This window comes from Tursiops truncatus, chromosome 9 (genome assembly GCF_011762595.2).
Source record: "Tursiops truncatus isolate mTurTru1 chromosome 9, mTurTru1.mat.Y, whole genome shotgun sequence".
NCBI classification, from domain to species: Eukaryota; Metazoa; Chordata; class Mammalia; order Artiodactyla; family Delphinidae; genus Tursiops; species Tursiops truncatus.
Genome location: NC_047042.1, coordinates 91,683,925 through 91,697,404, shown reverse-complemented (window position 1 = coordinate 91,697,404; position 13,480 = coordinate 91,683,925). Strand labels below are relative to the sequence as shown.

General features: G+C 40.3%; 1 protein-coding gene across 3 annotated transcripts in view; it reads left to right on the top strand.

The window, feature by feature from the left end:
* The window catches only part of KDM7A (lysine demethylase 7A), a 74,887-nt gene extending 62,280 nt beyond the window's left edge, over positions 1–12,607 (top strand). For 2 of the 3 annotated variants that reach the window (XM_004316468.4, XM_073809984.1), the window contains 9 exons: positions 2,962–3,171; positions 4,720–4,844; positions 5,054–5,208; positions 6,479–6,576; positions 7,066–7,214; positions 7,371–7,579; positions 8,902–8,987; positions 10,978–11,251; positions 11,912–12,607. In XM_004316468.4, the coding sequence (XP_004316516.2) occupies positions 2,962–3,171; positions 4,720–4,844; positions 5,054–5,208; positions 6,479–6,576; positions 7,066–7,214; positions 7,371–7,579; positions 8,902–8,987; positions 10,978–11,251; positions 11,912–12,006 (1,401 nt within the window). In that variant the 3' untranslated portion in view covers positions 12,007–12,607. Of the gene's footprint in view, positions 1–2,961; positions 3,172–4,719; positions 4,845–5,053; positions 5,209–6,478; positions 6,577–7,065; positions 7,215–7,370; positions 7,580–8,901; positions 8,999–10,977; positions 11,252–11,911 lie in introns of those variants that run through there. The other variant, XM_019946232.3, reaches the window with a different exon arrangement.
* Positions 12,608–13,480: the final 873 nt, after the last annotated feature.

Here is a 13,480-nt window from a genome sequence, read left to right as displayed (position 1 = left end):
ATTTCTTGAAACCATAGCTTTTTAATGCTTCCCTTTGAAAATGCATAGAAAGCCAAGAAAATTTTTTAAGACAAAGACCAAAAATAAGGATAAAAAGGGGGAAAAAAAAGTATTCAGAGGAAACAATCAATAAGCAAATAAGTCTCTAGCCCAAAACCCAACCATAACTGATACCCTGAAGAGAGAAAAGAGTAAATAGTACCTCCATGAAAAAAGAACAGGAAGCTTTAACAAAGGAACATTCAAAGAAAAAAGAAAAGGAGCTCTTGGAAATTAGAAATAAAATAGAAACAAAATTTAGTAGAATGGTTGGAAGATAAAGTTGGAAAAATCTCTCCCAAAGTTTAAAAAAAAAAAAAAAAAGACAGAAATAGGACAGAAAAATCAGGTTGTTTTACACAATCACTGTCAAAATAATGTGAGTTCCAGAGAGAGATAACACAGAAAACAAGATTATCAGAAGAATAATCAAAGAAAATGTTTTAGAATTCAAGGACACACCTTCCCAAATTGAGAACTCTACAGAATGCCTGGTACAGTGAGTGAAAAAAGGCCTATTCAAAGGCACATTTGGTCACATTTTAGAATACATGTCATGAAGTATATCCTAAAAAGCATCAAAGAAGGAAGTATGGGTCATATACAAAGAAATGGGAATGAGAAGAATATCAGATTTCTCAACAGTAACATTACAGACTAGAAGGCAATAAGGCAGACTCTTTAACATTCTGGGATAGGAGGGATGCCAACCTACAGGTCTGCGTTCAGCCACGCTATAAGTCAACTATGATGGTAAAGATGTCAGAGAGGCAAGGTCTCCAACAGGTTACCTCCATGTTCCCTTTCTCAGGAGACTCTTAGAGGATGTTCTGGGAGAGAGTAAACCGAAAAAGGAGGAGCCCTGGAATTCATTCTTCCAGCAAATACTGAGTACCTACTATGTGCTGTGTCCCATCAGGAATCAAAGGCCCTGCCTGCATGGAGCTTAGTAGGAAGAGGCTGGCCGTAAATATTTTAATGACTCAGGAGTAAAGGAGTGCTCTGAAGAAAATAGAGGAGGGGAAAAGGGTAGGGAGTGACAGCCGGAGATGGGGGGGTGGGGGTGGCAGCTTTATGTGGTAGAATGGGAGCAGGTCGGGAATGGCCTTTGGTATCATGTGCAGGCCCAGAGTGCAGCTAGTCCAGGATGGAGCAGGAGAATGAAAGGCTCCATATCAGTTGTTGATCTGAAATTCACATTTACCTGGGCATCCTGTGCTTTATCAGGCCTTCCTGTCTCCAAAGAAAAATATAAGGATTGATAAATTACTTAATGTGTTTGAGTGTTTGCATTCTTCTAGTGGGAATTTGGGTATCAATTAGTGATAAATACATAGGAAGCAAAACAGATGGAGATGAGGCAATTATAAACTCAAGGGAAAGTCAAAGGATGTAAAAGAAAGTAAAGGTAATAATAGTATGTTACATGGCACTGGGTTGTAAATAATTTTCATTGAGTCCAATTTAAATACTGAATACTGAAGGAAGAGAAAGTGTGTGTGCCTTTAGGAGAGGTGTGCAAAGATTAAGACTTTATCTTATATAGTAGGGATTCAATAATGTCTGAAGCTGAAAAACCAAGAAATAACAGTTTAAACATGTTCATTAGACATTTGGAGGCAAATAACTGAAACAACAACAACAAAAAAAGCAGCTACAAGAGTTGGAAGTGCTGGGTATATACCCCAAAGAATTGAAAGCAGGGTGCACACACACGTTCATAGCAGCATTATTCACAGCATCGAAAACGTGGAAGCAACCCAGACGCCCATCACAGATGAATGGATGAACAAAATGTGTTATATACATACAGTGGAATATTATTCAGCATTACAAAAGAAGGAAATTCTGACACATGCTACAACATGGATGAACCTTGAAGTTACTGTGTTAAGTGAAATAAGCCAGTCACAAAGGGAGAAATATTGTGTGATCCCATTTACATGTAGTTCCTAGAGTAGTCAGATTCATAGAGAAAGTAGAATGGTAGTTGCCTGGGGCTGGGGCTAAGGAGGAGTGGAGTTATTATTATTAATTTTTTTTTTCTTTTTTGCGGTACATGGGCCTCTCACTGTTGTGGCCTCTCCCGCTGCGGAGCACAGGCTCAGCGGCCATGCCTCATGGGCCCAGACGCTCCGCGGCATGTGGGATCTTCCCGGACCGGGGCACGCACCCGTGTCCCCTGCATCGGCAGGCAGACTCGCAACCACTGCGCCACCAGGGAAGCCCGGGAGCTATTATTTAAGAGTTTGAGAGGATTAAAAAGTTCTGGAGATGGATAGTGGTGATGGTTAGACAACAATGTGAAATGCACCTAACGCCACTGAACTGTGGCATTTTACACTTTAAAATGGTAAATTACATATACGTTACGTATAAATTACATATACATATATTATGTGGTCCAAAATTCTGTGTATGTTACTACAATGCTTAAAAACTTGCAAGTTGTTACCTCTGGAGAAAGCGAATCAGATGGGGACGAGTAGACTGTGCTTTTCATGATACGCTTATAGAGTTTTAATTTTTAAAGCTACATAGAGATGTGTGACTTTGGTTTAAAAAGCATCTATTGATTTATGCAATTATGTGTGTGAAAGAATTTCATCCTAGGGAAGAACTGGAAGCAGCCTAAATAATTGCCATTACTATTAGTCAATAGATGATGCCATCTCTCTACAGTAGAATGCGGCACAACCTCTAAAGTGACATTGAAAAGCAAGGAAATATGTTCACAGTATATCACGTGGGGGAGAGAAGGGGAAAAGGTCTCATCAAAGAAGTTCAAGCTTTATCATCTGGTGTTTTTTGTTTATATGATTAAACTGAATGTGTTTTGTTTTCTAGAATATGTTTATGGCTGATGAGTCAGGTTATGTTTGTGGCCTTGTCATAAAAATACCCTGAATTTCATTCTTAAAGGAGGAAAACGGCAAACCAGTTAAATCTCAGGGAATTCCTACTGTATGTCCAGTTTCACGATCCTCAAATGAAGCAGCTTCCCCATACCATTCCCGACGAAGGATGCGGAAACTTCGAGATCATAATGTCCGAACTCCTTCTAACCTAGACATCCTGGAGCTCCACACGAGGGAGGTGCTCAGAAGACTGGAGATGTGTCCCTGGGAAGAGGCAAGCTGCCGTTCCATGGTCACACGGGAGACTTGGTCGTTTCTGAAAGGCCTTCAGAAGGACTATAGAAAGAGAACAGTCTGGCCGTTCTTGTTGTCTGATCTTTGCTTAGTGCTGTAGGGGTCAGCAGCGCTTCTGCTCGTGACAGGGACATGCTTCAGTGTAGAAGTAGGACGAACAGATCTCATCTGTTTGCCGACATGTTTACTGAGTGCTTACCAAGTGCCACTTGCTCTTCTAGGCTCTGGAGAAGATACCAGAGTGAGCATAACCTAGGTCCCTGCCCTGGTGTAGCTTCCATCCTAGCTCAAGTTGGAAGGATTGAAGTCAGAGGCAGATATTAAAATAATATAATTTCAGATAACAAATGTTACGAAGAAAGAGAGCAGTAGAGCCAGAGAATAAAAGGGCTCGGGTGGCTGGCTGCTTTAGCTAAGGTGGTCAGAGAGCCTCTCAGGTGGGTGCATTTGAATGCCACTTACATAGCAGAAGAAGTCAGATGGATACACAGACTGGAGGAAGAGTATTGCAGGCAGAGGGAAGAGCAAGTGCAGAGGGCCTTTTCCTGGCCCAGCAGCAGCAGCATGGATAACTGTTAGGCTGGGAGTCTGTGAAACCCATGACTGCAGTTTGAGAAGTGATGGCCTAATGGACAAAGGGGAGAAGCAGTGGGGCAGTCATGAGCTCAACGTAGGGCCTTTGTAAAACACGCTAATGACGTGTGGTGAGGTCCATGTCATCCATGATTTTACATCTTAAGTAGAGGATAATTTAAAATGAATAAGATAGCAGTATCTCTTCATTAACATATTTAAAGAAGCTATATAGAAATGAAAACTTCCTTAAATATTTTAAATTTTGTATAATTATAGTTATACTGTTTTAAGCTTTTGTTGTTCTAAACCGCCTTAAACCCATAGCCCTCTAGGAGAAGATTTAGCTTATTATAAAAGGTTCTATTTATTATTAAAGAAAACTACTGCCACGAAAAGGAAATATTCTTTATGTATTGAAAACCAGCTACTGTTGTGCCTTTATGTCACCCGGTGGCCTTTGTTCCCGGTGATAGCAGGGTGGTGACATGTAAATTGCTGGGAGTGCCTGGTGGGAAGACTAGAGATTAGGCCAAAGACAGGGTGACTGGAAAGGACCCAGCAGCTGGCACTTCTGCAGGGAGAAGCCAGGCAAAGAGAATTCAGACACGTGAAGGCAGGACTTCTCCAGCTCTTCAGGTTTTCAGCTCTCTGCAGAGTGAAATGTCCGAATTCACTTGATAGAGATTTCATATTCTGCGTTATAGAATGTGTTTTATAGTTAACTGGCCCTACAGAAGGGTGAACCGGGTTCATGCTTTGGTTTTAGGAACCATTTAGTTTTCGTGCCACACCACTGCAAACGCGCTAGCCTCGGAGGCCGCCCAGCGCTCTTCAGCGTGCAGGGCTTGGGGAGGGGGGGTGGGGGAGGGGGTGGGTGGTATACAGTTCTTTACTTGTCAAGCTGGTATATTTGAGGGCGGAGGTTAAGTAAGTTCTGTTTTTATACTTTAAGGACATTTTGAGCTCTAAACTGAATGGAAAATTCAACAAACATCTCCAGCCATCTTCCACCGTACCTGAATGGAGAGCGAAAGATAATGATCTCCGGTTACTGCTGACAAATGGAAGGATAATTAAGTATGTGAAGTAGATCAAAGTATCCAACAGATTAGTTTCCAGTGGATTCCCTCTGTTCATGTAATCCCTGGTCCAGACCGTTGCACAGCTGCCTGAAATATGGGGAAAGTGTCTTAGTTCTCTATTTTCTCTGTAAATTAAGGAGGGGTACCGTTTGGCTACATGGTTGCACTGTTTTCTGACTCGATTGTTTTTCCCACTGTATACAGGGATGAGAGACAACCCTTTACAGATCAGAGTCTTTATACAGCAGACAGTGAAAATGAAGAGGATAAGAGAAGGACAAAAAAGGCAAAAGTGAAGATGGAAGAGAGCTCAGGAATAGAGGGGGTGGAGAATGAAGCATCTCAGAAACCACTTAACAGTATGTTTGTTTTAATGGTCATTTTAAAGGTCTGCTCGTTACCAATGTGCTAATAATATGTAAAGTAACTTGCTAATTTTAAAGTGCTTAAATCAGTAGTAGGATTACAATTTCTGTGTCCCTGATACTCTTTTGAGAAGTCTGGAGCATTTCTGAGTCGTCTCCCCATCAGAGAAATGCCAGATGTGACCACCAAGTGAGGGGTGGCGTCCAGGGACGGTGGTATTAGTGACGAGGATGTCGCCGTCCAGTGACACCCTCACCTAGTAACAGTTTTTACAAGAGTCACATGAAGCTCATGCATCTTACGGGCCTCTACTCCAAATAGTAAAATAATAAAGTTGCAAGTTTAATCCTATTTCTGAGATAATTTTAGCTAACATACATATGGTTTTCAGAATTAGGAGACATATATAACTGGCTGATCTGAAGCTATTAGCAGTCCGCGTATTGTTTTATTGGATTGCCTGTTGACAAGAAGGCCTCTACTTGGTTATTAATTGGTTATCATCAGTGTGATGAACAGTAACACCTCCTCCTCCTCGAGATCTTTCTTCTTTGAATGAAGTCTTCATTTTCTCAACATTTTTCAGGGCCTCCATATACCCTTCTATCTTAAAAAGGAGTTAAATATTTTAGTACTTGATAAGTAAATGTTCCAGGTGATTAACATTATTTAATCCATGTTGGATACCTCAGTCTTGCTAATTCTGGGTAAGTTTGGTATTGCTGTAGTTGCCGACTCTGCCTTTGTTCTCCTGCCGGCGGGGAGAGGCAGCTAATCAATGGAATTCATCCAACAGTTGTTGAGGAGTGCGACCGGCAAGAGAGAGGCAGGGCTGGAGCCTGCTTCAAGCTTGTTGGATTCACTGTCTACCTGAACGTGTCTTAGGCTTAGGAGAGTTTGTTTTGTTTTGTTTTCTGTTGAGAGAAATAATGCACAACGGAAAGTGAAAAGCATCTTGCAAGCTAATTTTAGTGTTAGAGGTTTTTTTCTGGAAAGAAATATAAAACAGTCAACCCACCCATATAAGGATTATATCACCATATTCAACAAATACCCCAGATGTTTTAAGAATACACGTTAATCTGTATCTTGGTCAGTTAGGGAGATAGTCCATGGGGGAGGAATGGAATGAAGACAATGAGAGCAGTGAGAAAAGGACAGAGCAGGAGCGGGTGAGGCATCTCACAGAGTTGGACGGGCTTTGGGTGGCACTTTATTCAAATTCTAATGACTCTGTTTTTCTCTCATCGTTTTCCTTCTCAGGGTTTTTAACAAGTGTGAAATCAGAACTCAGGAATCGATCATCAGAATATTCTGATATTTCTGATTCAGAAGACTCTGGACCTGATTGCACCGCACTGGTACGCCTGGAACCCTTAACTTAAAGTTATGTGACAAAAAGATGAACACCCACTTTCCTTTACCTAGGAGGAAAGTGAATGACAGCTTTCCCAAAGCCTGTCTCTCTGACCTTTGTGGCACAGGGCCTTCTCTGCAGTGGTAATTATACACACACGTCCCATCATGTGACTCTTTACATCTGATCGACATAGCTTTTGTCTGATTTTGGAAAGGGTGGAGGGAGATACTCTTCTCATGTTTCTCGTATTTCTCTCATAGGTTATATTTCATTTTGCCTTAAAGAAAACCTGTACTATGTGGGTTTTTTTTAACTAAGGAATTATGTTACTGTAGTTATTAGACATTTTCACTTTTTCATATGAAATACAGAAATAATTCCATGATAATTAAGATTCTCACTTTCCCTAGATGGATAAAGTGTTTCTGGTTAGTTTGTACAGACCTGTTCAGATTTCTTATATAGATTTGCCTCCATTTAATTATCTCAGAAAAATAATTTTACCACTGAAGAGTCTGAAAGTTCAGGTGATGAAAAGAAACAAGAAATTACATCAAACTTTAAGGAAGAATCTAATTTGATGAGGAGCTTCCTTCAAAAGAGCCAGAAGCCGCCTAGGAGCGAAATTCCAGTTAAAAGGTGGGCATGCTGATGATGGTAGTCTTATTATATTGTGATATAAATGATAGGAGAACGTTTGTTGCTTTGTTTTGTTGGGGTTTTTGTTTTGTTTTAAATTTTACCAAAAATTTTATTAGAATTAAAAAGGTTCTTTTTTGCTGATTCGCCCTTTAGGGAGTGTCCTACCTCGACGAGCACAGAGGAAGAAGCTATTCAGGGCATGCTGTCTATGGCAGGGTTGCACTATTCCACGTGTTTACAAAGGCAGATACAAAGCACAGACTGCGGTGGTGAAAGACACTCTCTCCAGGATCCCAGCAGCTGCCGCAGCAGTAACCATGAGGTTAGGCAGCTGTATCGCTGTGATAAGCCAGTGGAAAGTGGTAAGAAACATAAACTATAAGTCTCTGAAAAATAACATATAAGCCCCACCTTAGTAGCCCTGTCATCCTAGTTGAGGTTAGAGATTATGAATAAGAACTGTTTATTGCACATCTTTAGTTGGAAATGGTGTTAAGCGTATTGGCAAAAGAATACATAATGTTGACAAATGTAAGATGCAAGTATAAGAACTCAAAATGTAAATTAATGGATTAAGAGTTGTGTTCACTGGCTGTCACAAGACAGTATTGTTTCCCTTTTATAAGTCGGGTCAGAGTGGAGGGAATGTTTTGGTGTCTTAATTGACGTGCTAAGTTTGAACAATCAACTCTTTTTCCTTTTGTGGAAGCAAGCTTTGAACTGTTACTGCTTGAGGATGTTCTCTCCTACTTGAAAAGGAAGCATTAGGAAAGAGACAAGACTCGGTGGCAGTATCAGTGATGCCACACAGTGTTTTCTTCTGTCTGCCTTTGGTGAAAAATTTTATTTCCCTAAAAATCTGAGGAGGATTGGAGAGAAGATGGTACCACATTAAAACTGAAGTCTGTTGTAGACATTGTGTTCATTCCCACCTAACTGTGTTAACTAAGTACCAGGAGCTTGACATTGATTTCACTTAATTCTCAAAACAACATTTTGGGTGTATGTAATGTAGCTTTAACAGGTAAAGGAAAAAAGACTTAGTGGACTTCACTTGCCCATACTTACATAGCTGTTCAGAGGTTGGAATTTGAACCCAGGACTAGACGGTTTGATCTCAAAATCTTTGCTTATTGTATAAGAGGAAACTGAGGTTTAAAGAGGTTAAGTAACTTGCCTTAAGATGCATGGATAATGGAAGAAGTTAAATTCAAATCTGGGTTTGTCTGTCTTTCCACTATACCATTCTGTCTCCCTGTAATCTCTTTGTCCCTTGAAAAGAAAGCTTCTACGGAAACGCTGCCAAATGCAGGCAAACATATGCCTTTATTCTATATGGGAAAATATATTACTTTTAGAGAAAGTATTATTGCACTTGGTTTTACATCTACAGCAGATGGCCATAGAATTTGACCTAGGTCCTCCAGCATCTGGCACAAAATCCTGCCATAGAAAGACAGTCATTGGGAGAATTGAAAGAATTAACATGTTAGATTGAGAGACGGTGACTGTTTTGTTTTTGAGAGGGAAAAGAGTGTGGTGAAAGTATAGGAATAAAGAGTTAGTATATTCATTTCAAAATAAAATGTCAATATAAATTTACTTTCAATTTTAAGTAGCAGGCTAACTTTGTTCTTTATGATCCAGTTTGTGCGAAGATCGTTTAATGAAAGCTTCTCTTTAGGGTATCACGTCAAGACTGAAGATCAAGACTTGAGGAGTTCTTCCTGGATTAAACAATTTGATACAACTTCCAGATTTAATCGTCAGGTATATTCAAGGTTTGAAGCGTTCAAATAGATTGTCATTGGCTCCGTTTTGGCTTTCTTTTTTTAAGCTGCAACCAGTAATCAACCACTAGACCTGGAGAGCTTAAAAATGACCATTAAACGCACATTTGAACAGCTCTCCATTTTTAGGGATTCTGATATAATGACTGATGAAAGGCTTATGGATAGAATGTGATCTGGAAAAGAACAGTTTATTTAAGAAAACAGTTAAAAACTCCTGGCTGCCAACACCTTTAGGTTATGTCTGGCTAGAATGAAACATGAAAGGAAAAAAAAAGTACCACAAGGATCCTTTTAGTTTCTGACGTTGTTTGTCAGATTTTTTTTTTTAATGTTATTTTATTTATTTTTGGCTGTGTCGGGTCTTAGTTGCGGCGCACGGGATCTTTGTTGAGGCGCGCAGCTTCTCTCTATTTGTGGCGTGTGGGTTTTCTCTCTCTAGTTGTGGCGCGCAGACTCCAGGGCACGTGGGCTCTGTAGTTGTGGCACACAGGCTTAGTTACCCCGTGGCCTGTGGGATCTTAGTGCCCTGACCAGGGATCGAACCCACGTCCCCTGCATTGTAAGGCGGGTTCTTTACCACTGGACCACCAGGGAAGTCCCTGTCAGATATTTTTAGATACTAAATTTCTTTGAGAATTTGATGACAGTTACGGATTCTCTTTCCAGAAAAATGTCCATCATAAATATGACTTGTGCTTACATTTTCTCATGGTCTGTGCCCACCCTCACCCCAGACCATTTGTTGACTCCAGATTAAGAGTCCCTGCTCTAAGAGAAGGCACTTGATGTTTTAGGACCCTGGTGTATGAATGCTTATACCAAACAAAACGAACCCAAAATACCTTTTAAAAAAACCAAAACTTTACCAGTAGCACCATACAAGGAAAGCAGTATGACCTTTTGCTGCAGACCTTGGAAAATGACAGCCGAAGAAAGAATCAGAATTCTCATGGGGCAGAGCGGAGTCCTCAAGCCTCCCCAACCCCAAGCATTCCCTGAGTAGCAGAAATATGGGTAGTTTTTATGTTCTTCGTTTGGCTTATCTGTATTTTCTAAATACTTATCAATTACAGTTATAGTAAGAAAAAGAACCGAGTTATTTTTTCAAGGCAAGTACAAGTTCTCTTCAGGGAAGGATATGCTCCAGGGTCAAAGGTCAGCTAAGAAATCCCTGAACTATTAAGAATTCACTTATTCAGTGTATGATTTTATAGTGCCTCACTGGTTATAAAATTTATAACTCATTAGCATTATAGGATTTAGTATTAAAAGTAAGCTATTATTTAAATCTAATGGTTGTTTTTATAATTGTCTGAAAATAAAGAAGTAGGGGCAGATGATTAGCAAGATCACCTTAGAGAAGATTGAATTTCTATTGACTGTAATCTAGCGAGGTATTAGAAAGGTATGTCAAATCGAACAGCTGTTTCTTCATGCTCAACAGTATTTGTGAGACTATTTTAAAGCAAGTCTGTGTTGAATGCTGTTTTTAAAACTTACTTGACTGTTACAGAATCAGAAATTCATTTTAATATACACACACACACACTTAAAACTAGCTTCGTGAGACATCACATCTGCAGCATGCTCTTTTCGAGTTTACCTTTCCTTCTCTTTTTAATTCTGGTCAGGACCCTCTCTGTTTTGATTTCAAGACCCACCAGTCATCTGTCTATCTATCTATCTATCTATCTATCTGTCTGTCTGTCTATCTATCTATGTTTTCTTCTCCTCGACTTAAATTATGAGGCATCTTCAAGACTTGAATCCTTCAGCAATTCTAGGTTTTGGAATGAGATGGCCCTCAGGAGGGGTGGTTTTCTGAGGCTACTACATGTTAAGAAAACCCAAGTTCAGTAATCTATTTCTTCTCTCCCTTGAATTGTTAGTGCATAGAGAGGTTAAATACTGTACTTATCTTAAAGGAACCCTAAAAATTCGACCTTATTTCCTTCCTTCTTTTTTAGGATCTAAGTAGAGGCCAGAAATGCATCAGAAAGGAAGTTTCATCAGAAATCAGTCAGAAGGTACAAAGTAGGAATTCTGTGGACAGCAGTGGCTCAAGCCCTCAGAATGGAAAGTATATGCAGAGTTCAAGCTTGATGTCAGGGGCATGCCAGATAAGTAATGGCAGTGCAAGCCCAGAAAGGCCTGTTGGTGAAACTTCCTTTTCAGTGCCCCTTCACCCCACCAAGAGACCTGCATCAAATCCACCACCTATCAGCAACCAGGCAACAAAAGGTAACTGCTGCATGCGTGCGGGTTAAGTCCATTTCTGACTGTGTATGTTGGTGACAGTAGCAGTTTAGATAGACATCGTCTGTACCCTCACGTTGCTCACAGCCTGCTGCGTCACAGACAGCGCAGCAATAGCAGAGCGTGCACAGGTTCCTATGGGGACAGAGAAGCAGGATACCTCAGTCAACCCTGAGGAGCAGGAGGGGCTTCCTGGAGGGGGAGGTAGATCCTGGAGAGGCTGACAGTGGGTTAGCCATGCTGAGGTGGGGGAAGGGACAGGGTAGACAGCACCGAAGGCAGAGGAGACAGTGTGACCCACAGAACAACAGGGAGAAACGGCACGGGGTTATGTATGAAACTGCCCTCAGTTTCATTGCTGAAGCACAGTTTGAGGCAGGATGGGGTAAGAGCTCGTGCTGAAGAGATAGGCAGGGATCAGAGCGTGGGAGGTCTCCCAAGTCTTAGTGAAGGAGGTTGGCCCTTCCCTCTCACATGATGAGGTGGAAGAGTTTTAAGCAGTGGAATTCCAGAAGTGTGACCCTGCTCATTCAAAACACCGAAAAGCCTTTGCCTACCATGTCGCCCTCGTTTAAATCTTCCCGGTGCTGTCACCTATAATTTTCATTGTTATTTATGCTGTTGTTGGTGTTCTGTATGTTACAGGTAAACGTCCAAAAAAAGGAATGGCAACAGCCAAACAACGTCTTGGGAAGATCCTTAAATTGAACAGAAATGGCCACGCACGTTTCTTTGTGTGACGGAGCTGCGGTTGTGGTCACTCTTCCTTTCGGAGACCGGTCTCGGGGTACGGGAGCCTGGAGCTTCCGCACGCCCCCGCTGAAGCAGTTTGCATGTACGTAGGGAACACTGCCTGAAGAACAAAATGAACCTGATGCTGCATTTTCACTGTGCCACACCCACTCAGCAATAACCATTTTGGACCTGGTGGGGAGAGGAAGAAGGAGGGTAGAACCTTAAAAAGAGACCTTGAACTGGAAAGGGTCTCTTGTCAGGGCTTGAATTTCATTTTGTTGTTGGTAGTGTTTTGATTTGTTTTCTGTGGTAGGGTAAAGAATTATCAATAATTTATTTAACAGATTTTTTTTTAAAGTTAACAGCTTTTAAATTCTTTCTTTTTTAAAGCTATTTATTTGGAAGATTTCTGGAGAAATATCTCACTAATTTAGATTTAAGAATGTGAAGGTTTTTAAATTATTTTTGATAGTGTGTGTGTTACATGTGGGGAAGAGCCACGGTAACAGTAACTAGTCTGGACTCTTAAATTTGCTATTCAGGTTAAAGTCTTAAACAGGGATTTGATGCATTAATTATTTTAAATTAAGATGTATATGAAAATCATTTTATTTTATATAATTCATGTGTTTTTTATAAGCTATTAGCTTCGCTTTTGCTAACATCCAAGGTGCATACTGTTATCCAGGTCGATTACCTATATCCCACCTTCCCTCTGCACTCCCCATCATTTCATAACGACACAAGACTCTTCTCTTTGCAGGGAAATACCTTCATAGCCAATGTGTAAGAACTACATAGAAGACCCCACATGTCTCATTTCATTTGACATTGCAGTTTTCTTCTAAATAGAAAAATAGGCTTCTTGCATTTTCATTTTTTGCTGATGATATCTGGGTCCCAAAGAGTACAGCTTTAATATCTTTTTCCTACTTGTGGGAAAAGTATTATAAGTTTGGTTAAATTGTCATGTTTGTAGTTTTTCAAATACATTTGTAACTACAGAGGGCCTTCTTCATACTACTGGTATTGGAGGGCAGGACCAACACCTGCCACAGAGGTTATATTTTATGACGCTTTTATTCTGTATACCTAATTTGTTGGAAAATATGAAATATGGTTTGACTTAGAATATTCAAATCTGCATAATAAGCCGTAATATAATAAGACTATACTATATTAAGTTGTATAGAAGCAAGCATGTTGGAGTAGATGATTTGGGGGTGTGTGTGTGTGTGTGTGTGTGTGTGTGTGTGTGTGTGTTTAGTTTTTTATTTCTTAACCTTCTAAAGCATTATTTAAGATACGGATTTGGAGTAAAATGGGTGCTTTTTGCAGTTTCTTCCATCTATCCTAACTTAACCAGTGCATAGTGAGGTTAAGTATCTGGTTGAGCTTTAAGGAATCATTTCTCTCCTTTGTGCACAACTTTTACTAAGTGCCAGTTTTCAGTTGCTTGCAATAGCTTATATTTTCCTT